The following is a 27,792-nucleotide window of genomic DNA, read 5'->3' on the forward strand; positions in this document are numbered from 1 at the left end:
TGGGGCCAGCCCCATGGCTTAGCGGTTAAAGGTCGGTGCGCTCCACTTCAGCGGTCTGTGTTTGTAGGTTTGGATCCTGGGCACAGATCTACATCACTTCGCAGCCACGCTGTGGTGGCAACCCACATACAAAATAGAGGAAGACTGGCACGGATGTTAGCTCAGGACTAATCTTCCTCAAGCCAAAAAAAAGTGTCTTACTTGAGCAAAAAATGTTTTAAGTGCTTCATGTTGTAGTGTTTGCAATGGGCTTGCCCTCTAAAGCACGCAGGTCTTGCCTGGGTTTACCTTGATGCCCTCTCTTAGGCTCTCTAGATCCCGGTCTCCCCTTTCATTGTCCACCCTCGAAGGACCTAACGTCTCCCTTGCTCAACTGTTATGTTTGAGAGAGGAGCTTGCAAAGGGCAAAGCTTAACCAACAAAAGCATCAGCGTTGCTACCATGGGCCTTGAGATGCCTGGGGTGGGGGGCTTTAATTGGGCGCCAGAGTCAGGTGCTTGTCACACACATGCATGGGTACCCCGACCCCCCCACAACTGTGAACATGGCCCCAGTTTTTGCCCCCTCCCATTAGAGGTGCCCCTGACCTGTGCCTATGTTCCTTCCCAGTGGGGAGAGGGAGAGGGAGAGGGGACTGAGGGCAGTGGTGGTGCTGTGGGGACTCTGTTTCCCTTGTCATTGTTTTCCTTTTATTTCAGTGAGAGGCACACGCACACTGCACTCACACACACGTTGCGCGACCAAGGATGTCTGGTCGAGAGTCTCTGAGCTGGGGGACGACTGGGGCAGGGTGTGTGGCTGCCACCCCTCCTCTGGGTGCCTGCTCAGGGCAGTCCGCTGGGGCACAGGAGGTAGGGGCGGTGCTGTGCTTGGGGACTCGGTGTCACACGGGGGTGGAGGTTTAAGTGTTAGCTTTCTTGCCGCCGCCGGGGCTGCCTACTCCTCGTTCTAGCCGGCTGTAGGGCTCAAAGGCGGAGGAGCCCAGTTCGTAGCTAGCAGGCAGGTCCAGGAGCGGGGCAGTGGAAAAGCAGAGGGCTGGCGGAGGGGGCGGCAGTGGTGGGGACACCGGGGCCGAGATCAGCAGGTTGAGGCGCTGGGAGGAGTTCCTGGGGCCGCCCAAGGAGGTGCCCCTGTGGCCGGCAGGCAGGCCAGGCGGGCCAGGGGTCAGCGCCAGGAGGCTGGGGGCCCTGGGCACGGACAGCAGCCGGCCCTGTTCCAGCAGCCGCAAGATGTTGGAGGTGGCGAAGGCCTCGGAGGCTGAGGAGGATGCTCGCTTCTCCAGGTCTCTGCTCTGGTCTTTCTTCTGCTTGGTACGGCGGTTCTGGAACCAGACCTTCACCTTGGGGCAGTGGGTGGGGAGGGTTGTCAGGAAGGGAGAGGGGAGAGGCAAAGCCAAGTGGGTTCAGGCAGGAGGAGAAAAGGAGAGGAAGGGCATGGGGACGCAGGGAAATTGGGAGCAAGGGTGGAATGACAGGGGAAAGAAGGGCAATCTGATTGTCTTTAAGGTCTTCCCACAAGCAGCCTGCTCTGGTGAACTGATGATAAGGAAGCCCAGCTCCCCAAATCATGGACACCCCTCCACTGCTAAGCTGTCTGTGGCCTAGGATGGAGGAATGGGTTGGCAGATGGAGGGTGGAGTTTGGAGGGGACAAATGCAGTTCCCCTCTTGGCCCACACACCTTCCACTCTTGGCCGGGTTCAAGGCTTCAGCCACCATTTATGAGCTGCTAAACCCCAACTCTGCCTCGGGCCCAGGCCTCAAAACTGAGATCCAGTCCAGGTGTCCAACTTCCTGTTAGACCTTCCTCCATGGATGTCACAAAATACCCCAAACTCCACAGGTTCAGGTCCAGCTCAGATCCACTCCCCCACACAGGGGCCTCTCCCCACCTTCCCTCTTCCGTGAGGGGCGTCTCCATCCATCCAAGCAGAAACCTGGATGAGCTCCCGAAGCCCCCCGCATTCCCCAGTGCTGCATCCCTCAGCTCTTCCTTTGCCCCCTCTGGCCTGGACTGTGGCCGCAGTCTCCCCAGCAAGGGCCCCTCAACTCTGACTGCCCATGAGAGCCACCTGGGGAGCCTAACTCACTCCTAACTTGGGTCCAATCAACTCAGCATGAGGGGGCTGGGGCCCTGACACTAGGAGCTTTTGAAGCTCACCGGGTGATTCCAAGGTGAGAGGACCACTGCTTTAAGGGGCTCTGTGCCTCCTATCCAACCCTTACCATTTGCAGGGCTGGGGGCAGGACGAAAACTGGAAGCCTGGCTTATGGCCCACCTGACTCTGACCTGCATGTGTGTGGGCACCCCAGCCTGTTTACACTCTGCAAACAGCCCCTGATGGCTGCTTCCTGGGCCTAGGATTCTGAATAATGGTTGCCTAGTCTGCCCTTGGGAGGACTGACTCGGGGAGAGGCCAGGCAGGTGCTGGGCCTCTGTACCTCTCTACCAAATGGCCTGAGCCCATTTGGTAGAGAATTCTGGAATCCTGGACACCTGGGATGTGGTCTAGAAGGTGGGCATAGGCTCCTGGTGGGCATGATCCCTTGGCCTTGCAAAGTCCTCACCCCATAGGAAGGGACATGGACAGAGAAGGCCCAAAGTGGGGCCCTCTAAAGCATGGGGCCAAGGGCAGAGGCCAATTACCCGGTCTGAGGACGGTCCCACTTCTCCTCGTCTTGGCCCCCACATTGCCTCTGAAGTGGGCTTTCTAACCCAATCTGGCCATTCCCCTGTTTGAACCTGTCACAGTCGTCTCCGACCCCCCACCTTTAAAGGTCTAGCTTCTCAATGTGGTACCAAGTGTAAGAGGATGTGGCAGGATGTTGAGGGGGATTTCCGATAGCCACACACTCAAAGCTGGGGACAAAGAGGTGCCAAGTACCCCACATCCTAAATAGAGCCACCTACAGAAGGGCAGGGAGAGACCTTTATCAAGGCTTATGAGAGGAGGCAGAGGGGGTAGCCCTCCACCACCACCCAGCCCCTGGCTCTTCAGCCCCCGTTCTGTCTGTAGAAGAAAAGGAGGCTGGGAGGGAAGCACAGTGGTCAGCCCTCATGGTGACAGAGGATTTCCTCCCCTCTCTGAGAAGGAGAGGGTGCTCCCCCCACAGAAAGCAAGCCGGGGGGGCCTGAAAGAATCACTTGTAGGGACGGAAAGTGCCTGAGAGGAGAGCCTGGGATTTGCTCTCCAGCTGGAAGACTTGTCAAATCACAGCATCTGCAGGCCCGTGTCACCTATGCCACCACTGCAGCACCCAGACTTGTGTCCCTGGGAGCACAGAGGCTGGCCTTGCTTCTGGCCTGGAGGTTTCGGGAGGCTGGCAGCCAGCTGGGCAGCGTGTGCCAGCAGGGACCATGGAGTGGAGGGCCTGGAAAGAGAAGGATGGGAAGGCTTCACTGGTTCCCTCCAGCTTTCGGAAGACCTAGGGGAGGCCAGCAACTCCTGTGGCTCCGAGTGAAGGAGCCGAGAGGTGAGGAGGAGGAGGCAGGCACGGGAGGGTTGCCTGGGTGAGGAGGAGGGCAGAGCTAAGACTGCCCGGGCGAGGCTGCCCATCACCTCCTGCAGGAGCAAAGGCCTCCTCAAACCAGAAGGTGCCCAGTTATTTCAAAAGCTCTCTGGTTCCCTGCCACCTCCCTGCCTCCCTGCCACTCCCCTCCCTGCCCCACTGCCACTCCCCTCCCTGCCCTCCAACTGTGAGGGAGGTAGCTGATGGGGGGAGAGGGAGCAGGTGGCTCAGACAGGTCACACTCCCTCCAGAGGCTAAAGGGGGAGGTGTTAAGGACGGCAGGGTCCTTCCCCTGCAGGCACCCCCAGCAGTGAGTCAGGCCTGTTCTGAGTGGGGAAGAGGGGAGAAGAGCAGATGTGAAATTAGATGCGAGTCTGATGTTTTAAATGGGATTGGATTGAGTTTCAATAACCAAAAGTGACTAGGGAGTTATGGGATCCACTTGAGATTGATTGCTTCATTCATCCTCTCATTCATTCATTCAACAGATATGTACTGAGTGCCTACTGTGTGCTGGGCGCTGTTCTAGACTCAGGAATCCACAGTGAACAAAGCAGAGCAAACCCTTTCCGTGTGGAGTGGACAACGTGGAGCGGGAGACGGATGACAAAGAACAAATGTGGACAAAGAGGCAGGGCGGTCAGGGGCTTCAAGCCGTGCCTCTCAAATTGTTTGTGGTGAGGGACCACTTTTTAAAGTTTCCAATCAGTTGTGGACCAATACTTTTGTAAAGCACGATTAAAATGAATTACTAGAGAAATTGCCATATACATTTCTAAACACTTACTCTCCATTTCTAAACTTGTCACGGACAGATAACAGTTTGTGGGCTGGTGCCAGCCTGAGGACCACTTTTGGGGGACACTGCTTTAGAGAAAGACAGCAGGATAAGGGGAGGGGTGGGGAGGTGACCATGGGGTACAAATACAGCTGCTCTGAAGAGGTGATATTTGAAGAAGATGTCAGGAAGGAATGGCCAAGGGAGTCGACCAAATTGGGCTGAAGGAAGCAACTGGAAGAAGAAAACCCTTCTATGTTTGTCACTCTCAGAACTCGATTGTTCCAGGAAGTGGTCCCACCAGATCCTTGGAGACCATAGATCTGCATATTGCTACATTCCTTTCCCTAACTGGGAAGCCTCCTGGCTTCGCTGCCCACTACCCTCTTAGGACCTCGGGCCAGGCACCACCTCCAAGAACCCTGAGACTCAGTTTCTCATCCGTAAAATGGGGACAGAAATACCTGGCTGTTGCAGGGGTTAAATAAGGAAATCCATGTAGAGGGCTTAGCGTGGGGACTGGCCCACTAGAAATGTGAGCTATTGTTCATTGCTCCCTTTCTCTGCTCCTAGCTCTGAGGGAGGGGGAGAGGACATGCCCGAAGTTGTGGTTTCTGCCCCTGGGGAGCTGAGGGGCTAGTGGGAGAGCTCCCACTCCCAGCAAAAGCAGGGCAATTAGGTACAAAGGGAGTGGCAGTAACAAGGGTGTCTGATGAGGAAGGTGTGCGCTCCCACACATCTGCTTCTGCAGCTCGGGGTGTAGCAGGGATGGGGGGCACCGGCTGGTGCAGGGTGGAGTCTCCTGGGAAGGTGGGCCTGGAAGGGGAAGAGAGGAGAAGGCAGAAGGCAGGTGGAGCTGGGGCTAGGTCGAGCATGCCCCTTTGTTGGGCTCTTATGGGCTAGGTTGGGGACTCTCAAGCGTGGCCCCACTTTGGAATTACCTGGGATCTTTTTGCTAAATCCTGATGCCCATACCCCAACCCAATCCATGAAATCAGAATCTCTAGGGGGTGGGGCCCAGGCACTGGCATTTTTTAAAAGCTCCGTGGGTGATTCTAATGTCGCAGACTGTGGACGTGGATGCTGGAGCTGCAAAGGTGGGAGTGAGGAGATGTGCCCGTCCACTTCCCACGACCAATCCCACCGTCTCTAAGGGGTAGATTCCTAAGGCTCAACAAACAAGGGGCAAACTGAGTGAGAGACAGGCTCAGTGCCTCTGAACTAGGCCTCCTCCTCCAGGAAGACTTCAGTTCCATCTCAGGGTCAGCCTCTTCTCAGGGTTAAGTCCAAAGTTACTGGTCTTTTCAGGCTCATTCAGTTGCACTCTCCCAGGGGGCACAAGTCCTATCCTGCAGTGCAGAGCACTGCCTGGGGCGTTGCCCTCCCCTTGTCTTCTCAGTGCCCTACCGTGGTCTCCCTGTGGGCTGCCATCTTGCCTCCTCTCTCTCTTGGTTCCTCTGGAACTAGGTGAATGCTTGGTAGCTTCACCTCTGATCCCTGCCGGACCATACTGTGACCCATGGCTGCACACCAGGGGAGGGGTGTGGTTTCCACTTAGCTGCCAGGACTGGGGAGGTGTTTTTTGGGAGATCATCCATCACCTTCTTCGGGCTCATGGCCAGTGTTAAATTCCAAGACTCATTGTTGATGTGGAAATGACATTAACCTTTAAGAGACTGCTTCCTGTGACCGTGGGCACACATTTAATCTGAGATGAATGGTACCTGGTTATCTGGGATGGCCCTGGGTTTTGTAACCTGGACCAGGAAGGTGTCACCTATTCCACTGTTCTGGAAGAAGCCATCTGGGGCAGAGGCAATGGGCATGGGGCTGAGGACAATTGCTGAAGGGCGGAGCTGCTCTTACCAAGCTAAGTGGTGATCTTTTCAGTATTGGGACTTGGCAGTTTGTCCTTGGCCTGGTGCCTGGTCCCTGGCCCTGAAAAAGTCCCCCAGGCCAGTGGAGAGAGGGGGACCCTGGAACTAGCCTCTCACCTTCCCTCATTCCACAGTCACATCTTTTTCTTGTTTCTTCAACTCAATGTCATCTCCTCAAAGAGGAGACCACTCTGAGCACTCCAATAAAGGATTTCCTCCTGGTCTCTGTCAGGTCGCTGTCTCATCTCCCTCACAGCACTCAGCACTCTCATCAATGCTGTGTGTCTTTCTCATGCAGAATGTCAGCTGCCCAAGGGCAGGTGCCTGGTCTGTTTTGTTCTCTGCTGGATCCCCAGTGCCCAGAACAGTACTGGGTACATTCTGTGATTCTGTGATTCAGTGATAGCTTTGAACAAAAGTATGGGTGAATATACTGAGAATTCCACAGAATTCTAGCTATATAACCTTGGGCAAGTTAATTAACCTTGCTGAGGCTCAGATTTCTGAAATGGGGAGGATATTACGCATGAAGCCGTCTTTTTATAAAGATGAGATGAGCTAACGAATGAGCCTGCTTTACATTTTGAGCATGTTATTTAATTTCTTTGTGCCACAGTTTCCTTCTCTTTAAAGTAGAGATAATAAAGACCCATTCTGGTATAATAAAAGGATATATTTAGTCCTTGTCCCTGGTTCTAGGCACAGAGCTCCTAAAACCCCTGGAATTTCCTGAGTGATAGGAGTGTCTTTTGTTATTCCTAAGGAGCCCCTTGAGCACACTTGAGTTTATGCTAGTGAGGTGTCTCAGGGTGGGCCCCTAAACAGCCTCAGGATGGGGCTGGACTTGGGAAAGATCAGATGTGTTATTAGAGGGTTGGAGGGTTCAGCCCCATCCCCAACCTCCAGGGAGGGGAAGGAGGCTGGAGATTGGGTTATAAAAAGTCTTGAACAACTCATGAGACTCGGAGAGCTTCTGGATTGGTGAATGCATGGAAGTGCTTGGAGGAGGGTGCACCCAGAGACGTGTGGAAGCTGTCCTCCCATAGCTGGCTCTATGCATCTCTTCCATCTGGCTATTTCTGGGTTGTGTCCTTTATAATAAAGGTGTAAATGTAAGTAAAGTATTTTCCTGAGATCTGTGATTCATTTCTAGTGAATTATCAAACTTGAGGAGGGGGATGTGGGAACCCCCAAATTTACAGCTGGTCAGTCAGAAGTATGGGTGGTTCCTGGGTCTTGTAACTGGCATCTGATGTGAAACTGTCCTGTGGGACTTAACCTGTAGGGTCTGTGCAGCCTCTCGGAGTTAGCATCAGACTTGAACTGAATCGAACTGTTGGACACCCAGTTGGTGTTGGAGAATTGGTTGCTGTTGGTGTGGAAAACACCACACATCCGGTGTCAGAAGAAAAACCTCACACGGATCCCGCCAGGTTGTGGTGAAGACTAAGTGTGTTAGAACACGCCCAGCACTTAGAGCAGTGCCTGGAGCCATGAAGCTCTCCATAAATGTTAGCTCTACCTTCTATTATCTGCAAAACCCCAGAACTGGGGAAAGAGAAAGGAAGCGGTGAGCAATAGTCAGTGAGCTAGGATTCGTTGAGGGCTCACTGTGTGCTGGGGTCCCCAAGGAGGCCTGAAAAGAAGACCTGGCCTTCAAACACATTCTTGTCCTTGGGAGGTGCATACTGATTGGTGCCCACCACACAACACACACACACACACACACACACACACACACACACACACGTCAAGCCATGTGGAAAAGTTCTCCTGGGGCAAAGTCAAGAAGCCTTAGGGAAGGCTTCCTGGAAGAGGAGGGGCTTGGCCTTGACCTTCAGGGCAGGTAAATGTAGGATGTATGGGAGACAGGGCAGGGGAAGCATGAGGACTGAGAGGGAGCTGCTGGCCTGGGCATCTGAGGTGCCCCTGAAGAGCAAAGTTTCAGAGAAGTGTTTAGGGGCAGAGGGTAGTTAGGAGAAAGAGGAGGGGCAGGTATTGAGGGGTGACTATGCCTAGGCCTCAGGGTTTGAGGGTGCCTCCTTGACTTCCTCCAGGAGCTCTGGCTCGGCCCAGCTACTGCAGCTCCCTCTCTCAGCGCAGCCTGGCTTTCCAGCCCCGAGCTGAGCTCCACTGGAGGAAGCGTCCAGCTGCCCTGGGCCATCTGCTGGGTTGTTTGGGGCTCTACAAGGCAGCTGGAGGAAAACAGGTCCAGGCGGAGAGGGCCCGTGCCTGCAGGACAGCAGCTGCTCCCCAGCAGGCCCAGATCCCGACTTAGCTGCAGCGGGGGTGCCAAGGGAGGCACAGCGGCAGGCGGGACACGGAGGAGCCTCACATTTCCTCCTTCCAGGTTGTCCGCTTCCTTCCTCCTCTCCTTCCTCTCCTCTTCGCTTTATAAGTCCCATTTCGGCCACAGTTTGAGATACATCTATTGACTGATCTCCCTCATATATGAGATTAAACTACCAGAGCTGTAGCTAAATGAAGGGTCTCTGAGTCACTCTTTGATGAGCCCAAGGATGGTTGCCCAGTTTACAGGCAGCATCAAGATGCCGGACTGCCTGTCCAAATCCTAGCCCTGGAACTTATTTCCAGGTTGTATGACCTTGGGCATCACCTCTCATCATCTGTAAAATGGGATGATGCTGGTAGCTACATCATAGGATGGTTGGGAGGGATTAGTGAATTAACATGTGCAAAGCACTTAGAATAGTGCCTTGGTGGCAAGGAACACTAAGTAAGTAAGTATTCTCATCACTATGTAGCTCTATTTCCAGCTGGAAATGCCTCCATTACACAGAGTAGGTGCTCAGTGTACAAAAATTTTCCCTTTGGCTTAAGCATAATATTGTTAAAATGCTAAGCCCTTCTCTCGACAAGAGGTTTTGAGGCACACTGGGATGGGGAGGGGATGGCGGGTAGAAAAAGCCCAGAATGGGGAAATGAGAGGTCCCCAACCCAATTTTGTAATATCTCATCTCTCCCCTAACCCACCTGCTCATCATACCTTCCTGCAGGCTCCTCTCACAGGCCAACAACCCTCTAAGCCACTCCCTGCAGCCTGAGTGTCCCTCCCTGCTTGTTTCTCTGGCGTTTTCCCATATCCCACTCAAAAAGCCTCATGCATCCGAAGGCCCCCATTGACATTTACCCACTCTTTTGGTGCACTACGTTTATTTGCTCTGGTTTACCTATAGCTTTAAGCCTTTCCCTAACACATGCCTGAACTTTTTCCTGTAGCAGCCCACGGGCCTCACACCCCAAGGAGTTCCCAGGCTGCCAGGGCAGGTGCAGAGTAGCCTGGCCCTGCCCTCTCACCTGGGTCTCGGAGAGGTTCAGCTGGCGGGCCAGCTCAGTGCGCTCACGGCCCACCATGTACTGGCAGCGCTGGAACTCCATCTCCAGGCGGTAGAGCTGCTCGGCTGTGAAGGATGTGCGGGTCCGCTTGGGCCGGTCCAGGTCCAGGCCCTTGGGCAGGACAATTTCCCGGATGGTCCCTTTGGCATCTGCAGGGGCCATGAAAGGAGGTAGGTTAGTGCTCTAGTTAAGGAGTTAGGCTGCCAACAAGCATCTTAGTGAGACGCAGTGTGGTCTAACACGGAGCTCCTCGGGCCTGGGCTGGCTGTGTGACCTCTGACAAGTTGCTTACCCTCTCTAGGCCTAGCTTCCTTAATCACCCAATGCACTATATTGTATCTAATGGGTATATGTATGTGAATGGACCTCAGCAAAAATGTCAGGTCTACCACCATGGCCTGGGCAGAAAGGACTCGCTCTGACTCACGTAGGATTCTGTTCCCTCAGCAGAATCAGGAACAAATGGAAAGGGATATACTGAGTCCTCAAGTGCAGAGGAAAAGATGGTTTAGAACTGGGTATGATCAATCAGGTAAGGCTTACTGGAAGAGATGTCCCGAGCCAGGTCCTAAGCCCTGAGTGTGCGTGTGTGTGTGTGTGTGTGTGTGTGCATGCATGGGTGAGCCCTCTGTCCACAGACCCTCCTGGGGTCCAAGAAGAAGCTAGCTGGTGTAGGGTAGAGGACGAATTGGGGAACTGATGTCCCCAGGAGGAGCCCAAGGACCATTGCCACTACATCAAGCTGCTGGGGTGCCTTCCAGAGGGGGCAATTCTGCCATCCCCATGTACCTAGTCCTGGACAGCAGGGCCATCCTCCCGGGCCCTGGACCAATGTCCTCCATGCACCTCCAATGCCTCCAATATTTTGGAGCCCACTTAAGAGAGGTTGAAAACATTGCAGCCCATGTCCATCTGATATTCCCACTTAAAGAACTCAGTAACAGCCACAAAGCATTCGGCAAAAGTAAAATACTTTGTGTGTGGGGGTGTTATAGATATACATCAGCTTTAACAATAGGGGCAAAGATGATCCATGTTTGAACCACACACACTGATGGCTTGAAATCTAGTTAGAAAATTTTATGTCAAAAATTAGAGCGTGGAAATCTGCAGCGTTGTATTTTGTAGGATTTAGCAAACCACTCCCAGCACACGATGTTGATAATACCAAAGCTAAACTTAACAGTGATTTACCATGCCATAGGAAGAGTGGTGCCAGTGGAAAACTTACCAACTCAAGGCAGCCTGATCAAGACTCCCTCCACAGGCGCAATAATTCCAACCCTCTCCAGGAGGTGTGCACAGTTGGAGTGTGCAATGTGGCCAGAAGTGTTAGGAGCTGGGGCTGCCCATGTTTTAGTGATAATAATAGCTGACACCTCTGCCATGCTTGCTCTGGACCAGGTACTGTTTTCAGCACTTCCACCCTCCCAGTGTCTCAATGAAGTTGGAACTATTATTATCCCCATTCTACAGATGGGAAAATGGAGGAACAAATTTTAAGTAACTTACCCAAAGTCACACAGACTGTGTTCAATAAGCTCTAGAAACACTCTCATTTTTCTTTATGAATACCCTCTTTTATTAATCCTTAATGATTCAGTTGATAGGTTATAATGAAGAAGACTTGGTTATGGGTAAAAAATGGAATCTTCTGGACGAGTTCATCATTGCCCTGGAAGATGTAGGAAAGGACCTGCATTTGTGAGGTGCTGTCTGCCAGAAGGCTCCTTGTGAGCTACTTTTAGAATCCTTGCTCTAGAACGTGAACCTAAGACCTCCCCCTTAAATCCACCCCCCATATGATTTATGAAACTGCTTCTTCCTGGGTCCCGCCAGGGCCAGTTAACATTCACTCCTCCTGGGTGAGCTCTGGTTCCACATGGGCTCCTGGCTCGCAGGCCCTTGCCCTGATCTCAGAGGTTCTCAAGCATCTTTGTGTTCAGTCAACCCTCAGGGAGAAGGTGAGTCAGGGTGGGGGGACCCAGTCACTGCTCAGAGGTGGCCCTCTCCCCCCACTGGGTGGGTCGTGTGAGGGCGCTGGGGAGAGGGCATCGAACAGATGTGGGCCCATCTCTTGGAGTGTTGGTGGGAACCACAGTCTTATTGGGACAACTCAGGCTTCCCCCCAATTCTTTCTACATTCCAAAAAGGTGGGGTAATATTTGTGACCCCATTGTGACTGGGTCCCCGGTTTCCAGATGCGAGAGCAGTCTCAGAACTTCCTCACAACACCCAAGTGATTCCATTTCCAAAGGCACCGATTTTATTAAAAGTGTCTTGGGGGGTGTGGACTGGAGGAGGGGTGGTGGGTGCCACATGTGGTGTCGGAAGCTTCCCATCCTCTCTCCTGTAAGCCTCCTGCCATCCACCAGAAGCTCTCAGCCTGTGCTCCTGACCACTGAAGTCAAACCATACATGCACCCCCCCCCAACTTTCCTCCTCATAAAAGAGCTAAGAGGAGTATTCCCGCCTCAGGCAGCAGCTCAGGTTAGTTCTCTCCCTCAGGGTCAGGGGAGGCAGGAACCACATAAGAAAGGCAACCTCAGACTTGCCAGCCGGATATCAAAACGTGCCGTACACGTCAGCATATGAAAAGATGTCCAACATCGCTAGCCAACATCATTAGGGAAAGGCAAGTGAAAACCACGAGAAACACCTACTAGAACAGCTAAAATAAAAATACTGAGAGAGCCGAAGGCTGGCGAGGATGTGGAGAAACTAGATCTCTCATACATTGCTGGTGGGAATGTAAAATGGTGCAGCCGCTCTGGAAACCGGCCTGGCAGTTTCTTAAAGAGTTCAACATATATTTACCATAGAACCCAGTGACCTCCCACTAGGGCATTTATCGTAGAGAAAGGAAATCTTGTCTTCTCATCAACACTTCCACACAGATGTCCATAGAAGCTTGGTTAGTAATAGCCCCCAAAAGGAGACAACCCAGATGTCTTTCAATAGCTGACTGGTTAAACCAACTGTTACACCATGGAATACTACTCGGCAATAAAAAGGAATGACTATTGATAGACACAATTTGGATAAATCTCCAGGGGACTATACTGAGTGAAAAAAATGAAGCCAGTCCCCAAGGCTATGTACTGTATGATTCCATTTATATAACATTATCAAAATGACAAAGTTATCCAGGTGGAGAACAGATCCATGGTTGCCAGGGGTTACGTAAGGGAGGGTGTGACTGTAAAGGGTGGCACGAGGAAGTTTCTTGGTGGTGACAGTTCTGTATCTTGATTGTGGTGGTGGTTATATGGATCTATAAGTGTGATAAAATGTCATAGAACTATATACAGAGACAAAAAAAAAAGAGCATGCAAAAATGGGTGAAATCTGAGGAAGGTCTGTAGTCTAGTTAATTATATTGTGCAATGCTAATTCCCTGATTTTGATAACGTAGTGTAGATATGTAAGATGTTACCACTGTGAGAAGCAAGGTGATGGATACGCGGGACCTCTCTGTACCATTTTTACAACTTCTTGTGAGTCTATAATTATTTCAAAATATGACGCCAACAAAAAACAACAAAACACGTCATGGGCCAGCCCCAGTGGCCTAGTGGCTAAGTTCGGGGTGCTCTGCTTCAGTGGCTGGGGTTCGGTTCCCGGACCTACACCACTCGTCTGTCAATGGTAATGCTGTGGTGGTGGCTCACATACAAAAAGAGGAAGATTGGCAGCAGATGTTAGCTCAGGGTGAATCTTCCTCAGCAAAAAAAAAAAAAAAAAAAAGCTGAGATTATTATGGTGAAGCTTTAAAAAAAAAAATGCCATGATGTTTTGTCACAGAAATTGACAAATCCATTAGTGGAAAGAATATAATAGTGTTTCCCCAAAGTGCCTCTGCATTCCACTTGTGGTTTGTAAGATGATTAAAAATGGTACATAAATACACATTTGTCATTTCAAAAGTTATGTGCTTATTTTAGTATTTACTAGAAAAAAATTTAAACCTATAATTTTATAGCCTTAGGATAAGGCTAAAGCAGGTATTTAATTTTCAAATGTATTATGATAAAATATTAAGTAAACAAATGGAAAATGAATATAATGGAAATGGTGAAGATGGTATTCAAATAACTGAATACTGGAAAACACTAGAATAAGGAGTACACAATTAGACCCATGTACATATTAGTGGTAGAGTTTATGACAAAGGGAGCATTCTAAATGAGGAAAGGTTGGTCTGGTCCATAAGTGGAGTTAAGTAGATTGATGACCATAAATTACCTGTTTGGAATAAAATTAAGTTACATTCACGTCTCACACCATAAATAACAGTGTTTCAAATGGATTAGAGAGCAAATCATAGACTATAAAATGATAAAGGCACTAAAAGAAAATAAAGGAGGATTTTTTATAATTCTAAGCTTGGGAAGAGCTTTCTAAGCCAGATACAAAACTGAAGCTGTAAAGGAAAAACAAAGGATGAAGTTGATTATATTAAAGCTAAAAACTTTTGTACGACAAAAGCACCAAAACCAAGGTAAAATACAGAAGACAGAACTGAAGAAAATGCTTTTTAAAAAGGAAAGAAATAATATCCAGAATATATAAAATGTAATTATAAATAAATGATTGTTTTAAAAAGGGAAATAGTCTGGTAGAAAAAATGGTCAAGTAATTTACCTGAGCTATTCACAGAAAAGTTATCCAAATGGCCAATAAACATGTGAAAAGATGAGCATGGCTTCACCTAATCAGGATAATGCAAGTTCAAGCAACAATGGATTATCATTTATCTCCCACAAGATTAGAAAGACATTAGTAGATGATTAATAAAACCATGAGGCACCATAGGGGAATCCACACTCCCATTCACCGTTGATAGGACTGTAAACTGTCACAGCCTTTTAAGGCTGCATTTATCAAGATTAAAGATGCACATAACTTTTGCCCCAGTAATTTTATTTTAGTAGATATTTATCAAGAAAAGCACAAGCTTATGTGCTCCAAATATATACAAGGATTTTGCTGCAGCATTGTTCAAAATACTGAAAATTTGAAAGCTTCTTCAATGTTCCCCATAAGGGAAATGGCAGAATAAATTATGGTACAGTCTTACCATTCATATTTTATAAAATACCATGTAGCAATTAAAAAGAATCAGGCAATATCTATATGAAGTGACATTAAGAGAAAAAAGTTACAGAATAATATGTATAGTACTATCCCATTTTTGTAAATAAAACAACTGTATATAGTCAACATTCAACATATATTTAAAACACACCTACCATGTGCCAAATACTATGGTCTGAGGATATAGAAATGACAAAATTGACAAGGTCCCTACTCCCACAGACCTTGTACCGGGGAGAGAGACAGATAACAAATTTAAAAACTAGTATGTAAGGTAATGATAAATGCTGAGAAGACAATAAAACAAGATAGGGGGATAATACCGACCCACAACAAATAAGGAAAACACAATAACCAGAGTGTGTGTGTTTATATTTGCTGTTTTAGCTAGGACAGTCAGAGGAGGTCACTCATCAAAGCCAGGTTACTGTAAAAATCATGAATGCTGTTCACCAGTGTTTCCAACTCCTTCCAGGCACATGGGAGGGTTACACTAATTTTCTGCCGTTTGAAATGAGATATGACCACATGACTTGCTTCAGACAAGAGGAAAGGATCCAGCCACTTTCAGGTGAACATTTTAAAAGCTGGTTCCTACTTTGCCACAGCCCTTTCCCCCTACTGTGATGGGCGTGGAGGCAGGAGCCGAGATGGAGCTTCATCAGCCTTGGGTCCTGAGTACCAGGATCAGCCCACCCGTGACAGACTTATCATGTGAGTGAGAGATACACTTGTGTTTTGTTGAACCTCTGAGATTTTGGGTTGTCTCTGCAGCAAAATCTAGCCCATTCTTTCTGACGCAGCCCACTTCCCTGAATTGTTCCTTTTCTGAGTGGTGTTGGGGGAAGCCCCAGGAAGGAGGGACAGCTTCAATTCCAGGGCCTCTTTGTGGGTAGGCGCTTGTTAGGGTGAAAATGCATGAGTCTGAATGGAACAAGTCCTGAGTGTTGCTATCCTTCCAGTCTCCTCAAAGAGGGGTGAGCCCTAGGGGTCCAGGGGAGGGTGAATTCTGCCCTAAGAGCCTTTGCCTTGGGAGAGGTGGTGACCCCTGCCTGATAGTAGGCAGCTAACGCTCCTGACCTCCAAGATAAAATATTACCCCCTCCTGGTACCCCTCCCCACAGACCCTCTCAAAGCCCTGCCTGACTTCATCTCCTAGCACCCGGTAATGTGCTGATTTTTAAGCGTGACAGTGTCCTTCCTGCCCTCATCTACAAATATAACGTGATTACTATAAAAATTCCTTATGGAAAATTCGTTCTCAAGTTTGTTGGAAAAATTGAAAATGAAAGAATAGTTCAGAAAAAATGTTAAAGAATGAGGAGAGAATACTTGCATTCCCACACAGCAAAATATATTACAAATCTACGGCCACTAAAATGGTCTGATGCTGGCTCAAGAGCTGTGAAGCAAATCCAGGCAGATAGGGGGATTTGGGATGTTATAAAGATGATATTCAAATTAGTTGGAAAAAAGAGGATTATTAAAGAGCTGGCTTTTGGACAATTAGCTCATTATTTGGAATAAAGTAATCTATCTTACACTGTGTGCAAAAATAAACACAAGATGGATTAAAAATTTAAATGTAAAAAAATAAAGCTCTAAAAATTGAAAAAAAAAAAGGAGAATTTTCAAAAATAAATGACAGATTTGAATACTCAGAAATAAAAGCTTCTGTGGGAAGTAGTCCAGCGGGATACTGAACAAATTATATGAAAGGTTTATTCAGAGAAGAAGAAATACAAGCGACTAATAAATATGAAAACATACTCAAGCTCAGAGGGAATCAGAGAAAGGGAAAGTTAGAACAGCGATTGAGATACAATTTTTTTTGAGATGCCATATTTTATCAATCAGCCTGGGGAAATTGTGCTGGCAAAGGTGAGAGAAAATAGGTTCCCTCAAGCTCTGTTAGTAAGAATACAAATTAATACAACCCAATGTTTTTTTTGGTAGGCAATTTCATAATGCCTAGCTAAACTAAAAAATGCGTAGTTCCTTTGTCCCAAAAATTTTATAGAGGTTTCTACCCCAGAGAAGTATTGGTATACTTTGATAAAGACAGATCCACTGTTTGTAGCAAAGTTTGTAAGAGAAAAAAAAAAAGAGGAAAAAGCTGAATGTTTATCAATAGGAATATTGTTGATGAAATCAGAGTATAGTCATGCCTTCAGCTATTACGTAGACATTAACAAGAATGAGGTACATCTCCATTCACTGACCTGGACGGATGTCCGTGATATATGTACTGCTACGTGAAAACAGCAAGTATGTATAAACTCATTTTTATAAAGAATAAAAACTCAAACTATAGTCTGTGTGTGTGTGTGTGTGTGTGTGTGTGTGTGTGTGTGTGTGTGATTGTACCTACACAGGATCAAGTCTGGCAGGATGAATATCTCTCTTCTGTTCCCTCTGGGGAGCGGAGCTGGTCAGGGAAGGAAGACTTCTCCCCTCTGACCTTATGTACTTATTTATTATTTGGTTTGTTGCAAATGCAACAATTTTTTTGGTAACAAAAATTTTGTAAAGAGTATTTTATTATAATTATGTATATTACATATACACATATAATATATATCATAATATTTTTATCTTTGGTTGGAGAAGAGCTTCCTAATTGAGAATTAAAATCTAAAAGCCAAAAAGGAAATGACCATTAGATGTGATTATAGCTTAAATTTTAGTTCAGAAAAAAAACAAAACTCAGCAAAGATTAAAAAAAGGAAAAGATCTGAGGATGTTTGCAACACGTCATAGAAAAAGAGATCATTTCTTTAGTATATAATGGCTAAAATACATGAAATGGATAAGTACACGAAAAAATTCACAGAAGAGAAAATAAAAATGAAGAAGTATATAACAATATGCTTAACCACACTAGTAACTAAAAATGCTAATAAAAATATGATTTTTTTTTCCTTTTGCAAAGATCTCACTCTAAAAGATTGAGTATATCCTGGGTTGGAAAGATGTGGAGAGATGGCACATTTATATGCAATTTCTGGGAGTATAAATTAGTACTTTTTGGCATAAAATTTGGAAATACGTATCAAAATGTTAAGTGTATATATTTGGATTTCAAAATTTCACTTCTAGGAATTTATCCTGTAATTATACTCATACCATATACATGTGAAATGATGTTTATTATTTTAAATATTTTGTTATGAGAAATTTCAAACACACAAAATGAGAGAGGATAGTATAATGAGCACGGATCACCTGTCTTGCAACACCAACAATTATAACCTCAGGAACACTGCTATTTCTTCTAGGTCCCTATAATTTTAAGTAAGTCCCAGATATCATATAATTTCATCCATAGATATTTCTACATGTATCTCTAATAAAATAAAGATTCCTTTAAAAAACAACCACGAACTATTATCATAACAAAAAAATTAACACTAATTCCTTAATATAATAAAATATCCCCCCTGTTTTCACACATTCAGATTGTCTCCTATATGAGACTTTTAAAAACCATCTTTTCAAATTAGAGTACAAAGATGTTCACTGAAACATTGCTGATAATAGTGAAAAAGTAGACTAAATGTCCACCAATAGGAGACCGGTTAAATTAATTATATTTTATCTACATACTGGAATACTAAGCAGCTCTTAAAAAGAATGAAGCAGTTCTAAATAGAAAGATTTCTCCAAATATTTGTTAAATAAAAAAAGCAGTTTGCAAAAAAATTTCCCACTTTTGTAATATATAACTTACATATTTATGTTTTTCAATTACTAGGGAAAATTTAGGAGATCATATCTTGGGAGTAGAAGTATATTTTGTAGGGGAAATGAAGAACTTTCAACTTTTACACGATATAGCAAAACAGCATGGATTGGTTCTGTAATTAGAAAGATATTTTACACTCTAGAAAACAAAAGACATCAGAAACAAAATTAAAAGACAAATTATAAATGAAAAGAAAATTGCAACGCATATTGAAAGCAATGGGTTACTATCCATAATACAGAGTTTCTACAAATCAATAAGAAAAGGGATATTTGAAAATTAAAATGGTCAAAGGAAATGAATTGATAGATAGCAGAAGAAATACAACAGGCCAATAAACATGAAAAGATGCTCAACTTCACTAATAATAATAAAAAAATTAAAATGCCAGTGACGTACTTCTTATCAACTATAAGTCCGGCAAAAATGTAAAAGATATGTAATGTCCACTATGGAGAGAGGGCAAAAGTGGGGGTATAAATTGCCAAACATGTTCCCCTGAAGAATTTTCCCTTGAAGAATAGTTTGACAACATCTATCAAGATATAAAATATAAACTGTGATGGCAAGATGTGGAGACACAAACACTTTCAGACATTGTGGTGGGGGGGGTGGTCTGGGGGTACCATCTTATGGAGAGCAACTTGGCATTATCTTCCAAATTATAAACACGGATACTCTTTGACCCAGTAACCCACTTTTAGGAACTTCTCTGACAGATACACCTACACATGTGAAATGACCAAGGAACAAGTTTATTTATTGTAGCATTGTTTGTAACAGCAGTAGATAAGAAAAAGCTAAATGTCTATCAATAGGGCAGCGGGTTATATAATATACATTATGGTCCACCCGGGCCATATAAATGGAACACCAAGCATCTGTAAAAAATGAGCAAGAAGTTCTTTACATCCCAAGATAGATTGGTAAGTGAAATTAGCAAGATGCATAAAAATATAGAGAGATGTCACCACATAAATAAAAAGATAAAAACAAGAAAAATAATATAGCTGCACTGACTTGCATAAGCCTAAAAATTATTTGGAAGGACATATTAGAAAGCAGTAAAAAAAAAAAAAAAAAAAAAATGGCTGCCTTTGAGCTGGGTGGGAACTGGAGGGTGAGGGACAGGGATGGGAGAGAGATGTTTCACTGTGTAATTAAAACAACAAGTTTTTGATGTTCGAATCATATGAATTAATTACTATTTTAAAATTAAAGGAAACAGGTTTTAAAATTTTTTAGTGTGTGTAAACCTTTTGAAACAGCAATTTCACTGCTAGGAATTTATCCCTTGGAAATACTGTAAGAAGTGTGCAAAGACCCATGTCTTGGGAGTCCATTTCACAGTGTTTATTTTAGGGAAAAACAAGAGGAACATGTTTCCAGAAGTTAAGAGAATTCGGCTTTCCCCAACCAAAAGAATACTTTACAGTCACGCAGCACGAAATGGTTGAGCCAAAAAGATGACCCCTGCGGATTAAATTTTTTAAAAAGGTAAGTTGTGCCTTTTGTAACGATAGGAATGGGCCTTGAGAGTATTATGCTAAGTGAAATAAGTCAGACAGAGAAAGATATGATTTCACTCATATGTGGAAGATAAAGAAACAAACACAGAGGTAAGGAGAACAGATTGGTGGCTACCAGAGGGGAAGCGAGTGGGGGGAGGGTGAAAGGGGTAAAGGGGCACGTACATATGGTGACGGATAAAAACTAGACTATTGGTGGTGAGCACGATGCAGTCTATACAGAAACTGATAAATAATAATGTACACCTGAAATTTACAAATGTTATAAACCAATATGACCTCAATAAAAAAAAAGGTAAGTTGCAAAACAACTTATGTAATACGATTGCGCTTTTGCTACTGTTTGTATAGGAGAGTGGGAAGATCTCCTGGAAGGGTACACTTGAACCTGGGAACGGTGGCTGTTTCTGGGAGCCTTTTACCGCTTCGGGTTTTGTTTTTTACGTTGAGCACGTATTAGGTTTTGAATTTAAATCCCCTATCCCGTCGACCTGTCTACCCTGTAAGTGCGGCCCTCCCGGAGGCTGAGTCCTCTCGGGGTGTCCTCCACCGGCCCTGCCCTGGATCCCCGCAGCTCCACGGGTGGACGCGTGGACGCGAAAGAAGCAAAACACAGAACAAACCTTAGTTTTAATTACCCGGTTATTTCAAACTCCAGCGGAGGACGGGAGGCGTGTGAATTGCAAGGGGGTGAGGGACGCGGATTTATCTAGTTATTTCTCTCATCTCCTGGCTGGCTTTGCGGGTGGAACCTCATACTAAGCAGCCGCAGAGAGCCGGGAGACTCACTACCGACCTTGCGGCCCTGCGCTTCCCACGACCTCCTGCTCCAGCCCCGCCGGCCTCTGGGCGGCCTCTCCTGCCTGGGGATCCAGCTACCGTATTTGAGGCTTTTCAGCTTTTATATTTCAGTGGCTCGCAAAGTTGAGGATTGCACAAAATTCCAAGAATATGGCGTCGTCCACTTTATAACAGTTATTCTGTGTTCTGGCATCATCGCCATTTCATATAAGAAACGACATTGTAAGGTCAAAAAATAAGGAGGTCATCTCAAAATAGACGTTCTTCCCGGGGAAGGGCGTTACCACCTCCTGCCTAGTGAAATGGGCGAAGTTGAGGGGTGTCTCCTTCCATTCATTCGACAAATATTTACCGAGCGCCTACTGTGTGCTAAGAACACATCTGGGGGACTCGCGTGGATTTGGCGGGCGCGGTGACAACCTCCTACGTGGTCCCGGCGCGGCATCAGGGAACCCGGCTCCGGCACCTGCCTCCCTTGGCCAGCGCCGAGCTCGCTCGTCTACACCCCGGCCCGCCGCCCGCCGCCGGGGGGTCAGGAGCCCCGCACGTCCCCGCGCGCGAGACAGTCTCTCGGATGGGAAGCTGAGAGCCAGCAGCTGCCCCCATCGGTCTGGCACATAGTAGGTACGCATTAATGTTTGCGGAATGAATCAACGAGCAAGCGAAGGGCAAGGCCGTAGAAGAGATGATTAGAAGGATTAGAAGGGCCTTTGCCGACCCCAGCTAGACCTTACAGCCCACACCCCTGCCGCGCTCGCAGCCCTGGCCTTTCCGAGCCGCCCACTCCTCGGCTTTGCAGGCCGGGTCTCCCCCCTGGCGCTGCCACCTCTTTCTGCAGCGTCCGATGTCACCCTGGCACACCCAGCTGAGACTCTCCAACTTCCCTCCCGGATGCGGGGTGGGGCGAACCAGGCGCCTGGACCACCTCGGTCCTGGGGATTCCTGGGCAGGCCCGCTGCGCCTCGGTGTCTTCTACCAGTTTTTCAAACTGGCGTACGGATCTCGGCGGGGCGCACTGCCGGTAACCGGCTACCGCTGTCCGAGGAGAGTCAGGCCAACCTTTATTTTATATTAAGCAAACAGGAAATAGAAGGTAAAATTCATATGCTTTGTATGCCCTCTCCCTCTCCTACGCCGGCTGGTGGCCTGCCTGCTTAAAATACCAATCAAAGAAACCTCTTACAGAGAGGGAGCTTGGGGCCTTTACAGCCCCTAACTGAAGTCGGGGGTAATGGCATAGAGCCAACAGGACCCATAGATGCCCTCTCTCATTGTGGTGCACAGTGGGCCAAGACTCACACAGCCCAGGGACACAGGCCCCGCGGTCCCAGCCCTCCCCTCCAGTCCCGAGTACCCTCACTGTCCCAGCCTCCGAAGGACTGGGCCTTCCTGCCTGGCGGCTCCCCCAGGGGCCACCTGGAGGCTCTGACCCTGCAGGGGTGTGTGTGCAGGAGTGTGTGTGCGGGAAGCCGCAGCGGGTCCAAGGGCATCCGAGTCCAAGCGACCCCCCAAGATGGCAGAAATAGGTGAGAACAGGAGCAGCTGACTAATGCCTGCACAGTTCCCTGAAAATAAAAACGGTGCACACAAGACACACCGACAGACTACACTTTTGGTTGCTGGTGTGCTTCTGTTTGTGTGGGGTGGGGTTGGGGGGGTACAAACCAAAATGATAGGGCCTGGCAAAGACCCACCACCAGACTGTGGGTCCTTCTGCCCAAAACAAACAAAGCAAAAGGGAAAATAACAAACATAAAACAAAACAATCTCAGGAAAAAAAGAAAGAAACCAAACACCCCCACAAAGCCCGAAACTAAAAATTAAAATAAAAACAAAAATCCCAAAGTGCAGTCCCCTGCATGAAACATTTAAAGCTTGCAACTGCTGCCTGTGGGGCTGGTCCTGGGTAATCACTTCTACTAACAGACAGATACTGAGGCCATGGTCCAGTGGTCTGCCGAGGGCCCAAGTGCCAGGACTCAAAATCCCTGCTCCCTCCAATACATTACGTGGCCCTCCTTCTCTGTTGCCAAAGCACCCGCTGGGCAGGTGGGCAGGTGGGCCATTGTGGAGCTGCCCCGACCTGCGGGGTGAGGCCTTCAAGGTCCAGGCTGAGTCCCCCTAGGTCCAGTGGCTGCTGTAAATTCAAGTAGAAAGGGAGCAGATGCCGGCTCCGCTGGATCCAGACCTGGCTGCTGGAGAGGGCAGTCTGTTCCCGCAGGCCTCTCCCAGCTCGAGCCCCCGAAGTGGTGGCTGGCATCTTCAGACACGTCTGTGGCAGCCAGGGCCCTGCCTGGTGTACACCATTGTGCTGTTTGTAAGTGTTCCGAGGTGCATGTTTCTGGAGTGCGGGTCCAACATTGCCCCCAGATTCCCAGGGGAGGCCAAACCCCAGTAAATTCAACGCCCCTTCCCCACACCCACATCCACAGTGAGAATTGTCCAGCTGCAGCTAGAGGCCTTGGCCTTTGTGCGCCCTCCTAGTCCCCAACCACCCGGCCCATCCATCAAGCTCCCAGGAAGCTCCCAGGTGATAGTTTCGCCTAGTGGGTGGTGGTGTTGAGGGGGAGCAGCCAGTCACTCAGGCAAGGCATTCCGAAGTCCTCCTGCCCTCCTGCTCCCAGATGGAAGGGTGCGGAGCCGGGCAGGGAGGGCCACAGGTCTCACAGTACGGGAGAGTTGAGGGTAGAGGGTGCAGCCCTAATGTGGGTTTGAGACCGGCAGGCCCGAGGGATCGCTTCGGGTGAGGAGGGACTGGCGCCACACATTGTTCATAAAAGTTGCTGGTTGGAGTGACGCTGGCAGATTGCCATTCTTGGCTCAATCCAGACAGGTCGGTGAATTTGTGTCTGGATTAATTAGGGGAGCACGTAGACGGTTTGAGTGTCCAGGTGCAAGCGTCGATTGTGAGGTTGCAGGGAGTTTTCCGTGAGAGTTGTCCCATCTCTTCCGACTGCCAGGATCCCGGCTCCACCGAAAAGGCCCTTGCACCGAGGCTGCAGGATGCAGTTAGAGCCACGGCTGGGAGGCGGCCTGTTCCTTCCGGAAGCCTCCCACCTCTGGTTGCCGGGCCCTTTCCAAATATAAAAAAGGGTCCTCCGTCCCTACTCTCACCCGCCAATAAGCTGTGTACACAGAGGTGTGGGGTGGCCACCTCGGTTGTATGATCTCCGTGGAAGCCTAGCTGTGTCCGTGGTGGGGTGTGCGAGGTGCCTGTTGTGTGCACAGGCCTGTCATCCCAGTGGCCTTGTTTGTGCCTGTGTGTGGCATGATGCAGCCTCCATTTTGAGGCAGGGGATTCAGTAAAGTCGTCCTCCCTGGCTCCCTGACCCACATTTCACAGAGACAGCCGGAAACTGGAGTGATTGGTTGAGCGAGGGTTCTTTGAAGGGGATTGGGGAAGGCTGCACCGTGTGGTCTGCAAGGTGGCGCTGATCCTCCTTTCATCAGAGGTTCCTGACCCCTTGGCTGCTCACCTCCCCACACATGCGCAGCCTCTGAGCCCAGAGCCAGAAAGAGTCGTGTCCCCCACAGGGAGGTGAGTGAGAGAGGCCTCTGAGGAAGGAGGCCCACTCCCAGAAGTGATCTGTGGTCGCCTCAGAGCTCCTCCCCTTCATTCAATGGGATGTTTACGGAGATCCTGCTGGGTGTTTGAAGCTTTATAGACATCACCTCTGACCGTCAGCACAGCCCTTCAAGGTAAGAGCTACGGGTTTCTTTGTACAGATGAGGAAATTGAGGCACAGAGAGGCAAAGAAACTGGTTCAAATTCAAAGGGGTGTAAGGCATTCCGAACCACCTTCACTAAATCCCAGTGTCCACGCTTCCCTCCTACTTCCCTGTGCCTTGGGCCTCCCCCAACAGGGTCTGCTACCCTGGGGTGGGGCCCTCAGGGGAGCAAGCATGGATTGGAAAAGAGGCAGAAAGAAAGGCAAAGATCCAGAGAGAGTGCGGCTCTTTCCCAGAATCCTCACCCCACCAGCAACCTGAGGCTTCGATGGCAAATGCCTCCTTTCCACCTTTTTCTGGTTTCCTCCGAAGGAACTTTGGGAGGAGGGGTCCTTGGAGGGCAATGGCAAAATGGACTCCCGCTTAGAGCATACTGGAGGGACGTTCATCCTGGGGCCAAGGGGCTGCAGATGTCCCTTCACTGGCGCTGGACCTTTCATCCGTCAGAGCCTGGGCCCTGGGCCCTGTGGGGCCAGGAGTGACGCAGGTGACCCTGGCTAGGAGGGATTAGTGGTAAATGACATCCCGAGTATCTCAGGCCTGTAATGACCTCCTTGTCATTAAATGGGAAAGGGCAGAGGGACTTATGAGGGATCTGTTTATCTTTCATTTTTTAGGTGCGTAAATACACCCTCTATGCTCTATTTCCATTATATGGTACAAATGTAACGGCTTCGCTATATGTGCATACACCTATTTATAAAAGTACACCTCCTGACAATGCACACAAGCTGCCACATGTGGTGGGGGTCCATCTCTGCCTGGCTGTGGATGGCTCCTATTGTGTAGCCATCCCACATAGGGTGGAGGGTCACTTTTGACTCCTACCTTTCATGTATCTACACTTGGGAGTTATTTAACTGACATCTATACACAAAATTTATTTGTTCCACATGCAGAATTAGTAGAGCGGAAGGGATGGTAGGTGAGCACAGAACTCATAATTGTCCATCCATAGACGGGGTGCAAGGTGGTGAGTGTTATGGGCAGGGACTTGAGGGCCTTAATCTGGGAGTATAGGCTTTGGGGGCTGAGTTCTCCATTTCTGGAGGCCCACCCGGAAGATTCCCTTAATGGAACTCCAAGCTGGCTGCCAACACCTTGCACCCAGGACACCCCACAGTCTGTGGAATGGGATCTAATTTTATCCCAGGTGCCCAACAGGTCCACACACCTGCTGGAATCCCTGCTGGATGGGGACCAACCCCCCATGCTCTGTCCTGTAACTGCCTTGACCTAAGCCTGCCCCAGAACAGTGCTGGGCACCCCATCTCTCACTGACCACCCCTGCAGGAGTGTTTCCCAAGACCAGGGTCCCTGAGTCTGTGTCCAAGACTGTCATCAATCAACTTCACATTGGGCTGCCTCCATGCTCACCCTAGCTCTGTCCCCCATTTCCAGAGCTACCCAAACCCAGTGGCTGTGAGGAGGCTGTGTGCAACCAGGCCGATGTGTCCCAGTCTGTCTGTGGGCAGCCCAGCTCAGATCAGAGAAACTCGGGATCCTGGCGCTAGAGCTACCTCGAGCTGGGGTCAAGCTAGTGCCCCTTCCCTAGGCGGTGGCGGAGGAAATCAGCTCGAGCCAGTCGATTCGCGAGGCCCCGTGGCGGCTCGCAGGACGGGCACTCAGGAAAAAGGGGCAGGAAAAAGGCAGCGGGAGGAAGCCAGGCGAGGGAGTTGGGGAAGGAGGCCGGGGCAGACTTTACCCGCGAGTGGCCTCTTCTGGGCGCTGGGTCTCCCAGTCCCGGGGCTCCAGGATGGTGGGCAAAACAGACGTCAGGCTCTGGCTGCGGCCTAGGGACGGGCTGAGAGCAAGACCCCGGGATCCCCTTTCTCCTCCCATCTCGCTGGGCGAAGCCGGGATCTGGCGAAAGCCGAGCTTAGAGCTTCGCGTGAGGCTGGCTTTGGGGGCCAGGGGAGCCTCAGCCTCGCGGCAAGGAGGCCAGGCAGAGCTGGGCACTGCGGCGCAGTCCAGAGGCGCTTGCAGGAAGAGTGCTGAGAAGGCGGGCTCGGCGGAGAGAAGTAGCCAGGAAAGAAGAGAGGAAGACGAAGGGCCAGGGAGAAAGGGAGAGACGCGAAAAGCCAGGCGGGGAGAAGGCCGCACGGAGAGCCGGCTGGGCGCAAGCGCCGAGAGGGAGTGCAACCGAGAGAGCGAAGCACAGGCGGGCGATCGCGGCGCACACCACCCTCCGCGTTCCGGTGCCCTCTCCCGCGAGGAACCGGTGCGGTTTGCGTCGTTGGGAATGGGAAACAAGGCTGGCAGGAGGCGGGGAAGCGACCGACCGCTGAGCGGAACCCCGGCCTTTTCCCCCCGCGGTTCTGGATGCTGGTCCCTCCTCGTCCTGACCCCGCGGAGCGCTCGTGACGCTTTTCTCTGCGAGGGACGCGGGGCGGGAACCTGGCTCTCGGCATCCCACACTCCCCTCTGCCCCTGCCACAGTAACCGGCGGGATGGCCTAGGGAGAGGGGGCGGCCGAGAGGCTGAGAATTGTAAGGCAGTGAAATGGGGATCTCTTCGGTCCCATTTGCCGCTTTGTCCCCTGCACTCAGCTCAATGTCCAGCACACAATAGACGCTCAAAATAATATTTGCTGAATGAATGACTGAATGATGAGTGATTGAATATATAAATTAGGAGGGGGAGGCTGCAGGAAGGTCGGAGGTCCCAGTAGGGGTAGGGTGGGGGTCCAGTGGGCTAGCGCCGCGAGCTTCCTCTTACCTCGCACCAGGATGCGGCGGCAGTGGTCTGCCTCGCCGAGCCCGGGCTGCCCGTCGCTGTCGGCGCCGCTCTCCCTGGAGCCCGCGGGGCTGGAGGCGGAGGTCCCGGCAGTATCCCTCGGGCTGCGGCCGCCAGCATCAGCGGTCGAGTCCTCCGCTCCGCCGCGGTCCCCGCCCCGCCCGCCGCGCGACTCCCGGCGTGCGGGGCCGCGGTCGCGCTCGGCGCCCCCATCGCCCATGCCGGCCGCCACCGCCGCCTTCGCCACCGCCTGGCCAGCCTGGGCTGGCCAAGCTGGCGGCTCCCCGCCCCTCGCGCCCCCGCCCAACTCCTCCTCCTACCCCGCCCCCACCCGGATGCCCCACCCCTCTCTGCTGATTGGGCCCCAGCCGGGGTTCCCCGACTCCCAGCCGCGCGCTGGGGCTCTGTGCCCGGGGATGGGGGGGGCAGTGGACCGACTCCTCCACCCTAGTCTAGCCCTACTCCGAGCCCGGCAGAGGGAGGCCGGGGCGGCCCTAGGGTATTGAGGAATGCCCTACATCCTCACCTGAAGTTTATCAACTCCCTCCCCCAACCGCCAGCCTACTCCTCTTCCCACTCCCTTCGTCCCCAGGGAAGCGCAGCCTCCGCGCTCCAGCTCTTTCAGCGGGATCAAT

The 27,792-nt window shown here is 49.6% G+C and overlaps 1 protein-coding gene across 1 annotated transcript; it reads right to left on the minus strand.

Annotated features, from left to right (window-relative positions):
- Window positions 1-538: 538 nt before the first annotated feature.
- On the minus strand, window positions 539-27,377 carry VAX2 (ventral anterior homeobox 2). Its single transcript, XM_058550994.1, has 3 exons — window positions 27,140-27,377; window positions 9,482-9,669; window positions 539-1,339 (listed from the first exon to the last, which is right to left on the minus strand). The coding sequence occupies exons 1-3, from the start codon at window positions 27,375-27,377 to the stop codon at window positions 902-904; spliced, it is 864 nt and encodes a 287-aa protein (XP_058406977.1). The 3' UTR covers window positions 539-901.
- Between the last annotated feature and the right edge of the window lie 415 nt (window positions 27,378-27,792).

Source organism: Diceros bicornis, chromosome 12 (genome assembly GCF_020826845.1).
Source record: "Diceros bicornis minor isolate mBicDic1 chromosome 12, mDicBic1.mat.cur, whole genome shotgun sequence".
Lineage (NCBI taxonomy): Eukaryota > Metazoa > Chordata > Mammalia > Perissodactyla > Rhinocerotidae > Diceros > Diceros bicornis.

Bases quoted from the DNA above. Each gene is read 5' to 3' on its own strand.
- VAX2 (XM_058550994.1), bottom strand. From the start codon at position 27,377: ATGGGCGATGGGGGCGCCGAGCGCGACCGCGGCCCCGCACGCCGGGAG. The intron at 9,670-27,139 runs GTAAGAGGAAGC...TGGCCCCTGCAG, and splicing joins CCGCCGCATCCTGGTGCGAG to ATGCCAAAGGGACCATCCGG. The intron at 1,340-9,481 runs GTGAGAGGGCAG...CACTGCCCCAAG, and splicing joins TGAACCTCTCCGAGACCCAG to GTGAAGGTCTGGTTCCAGAA.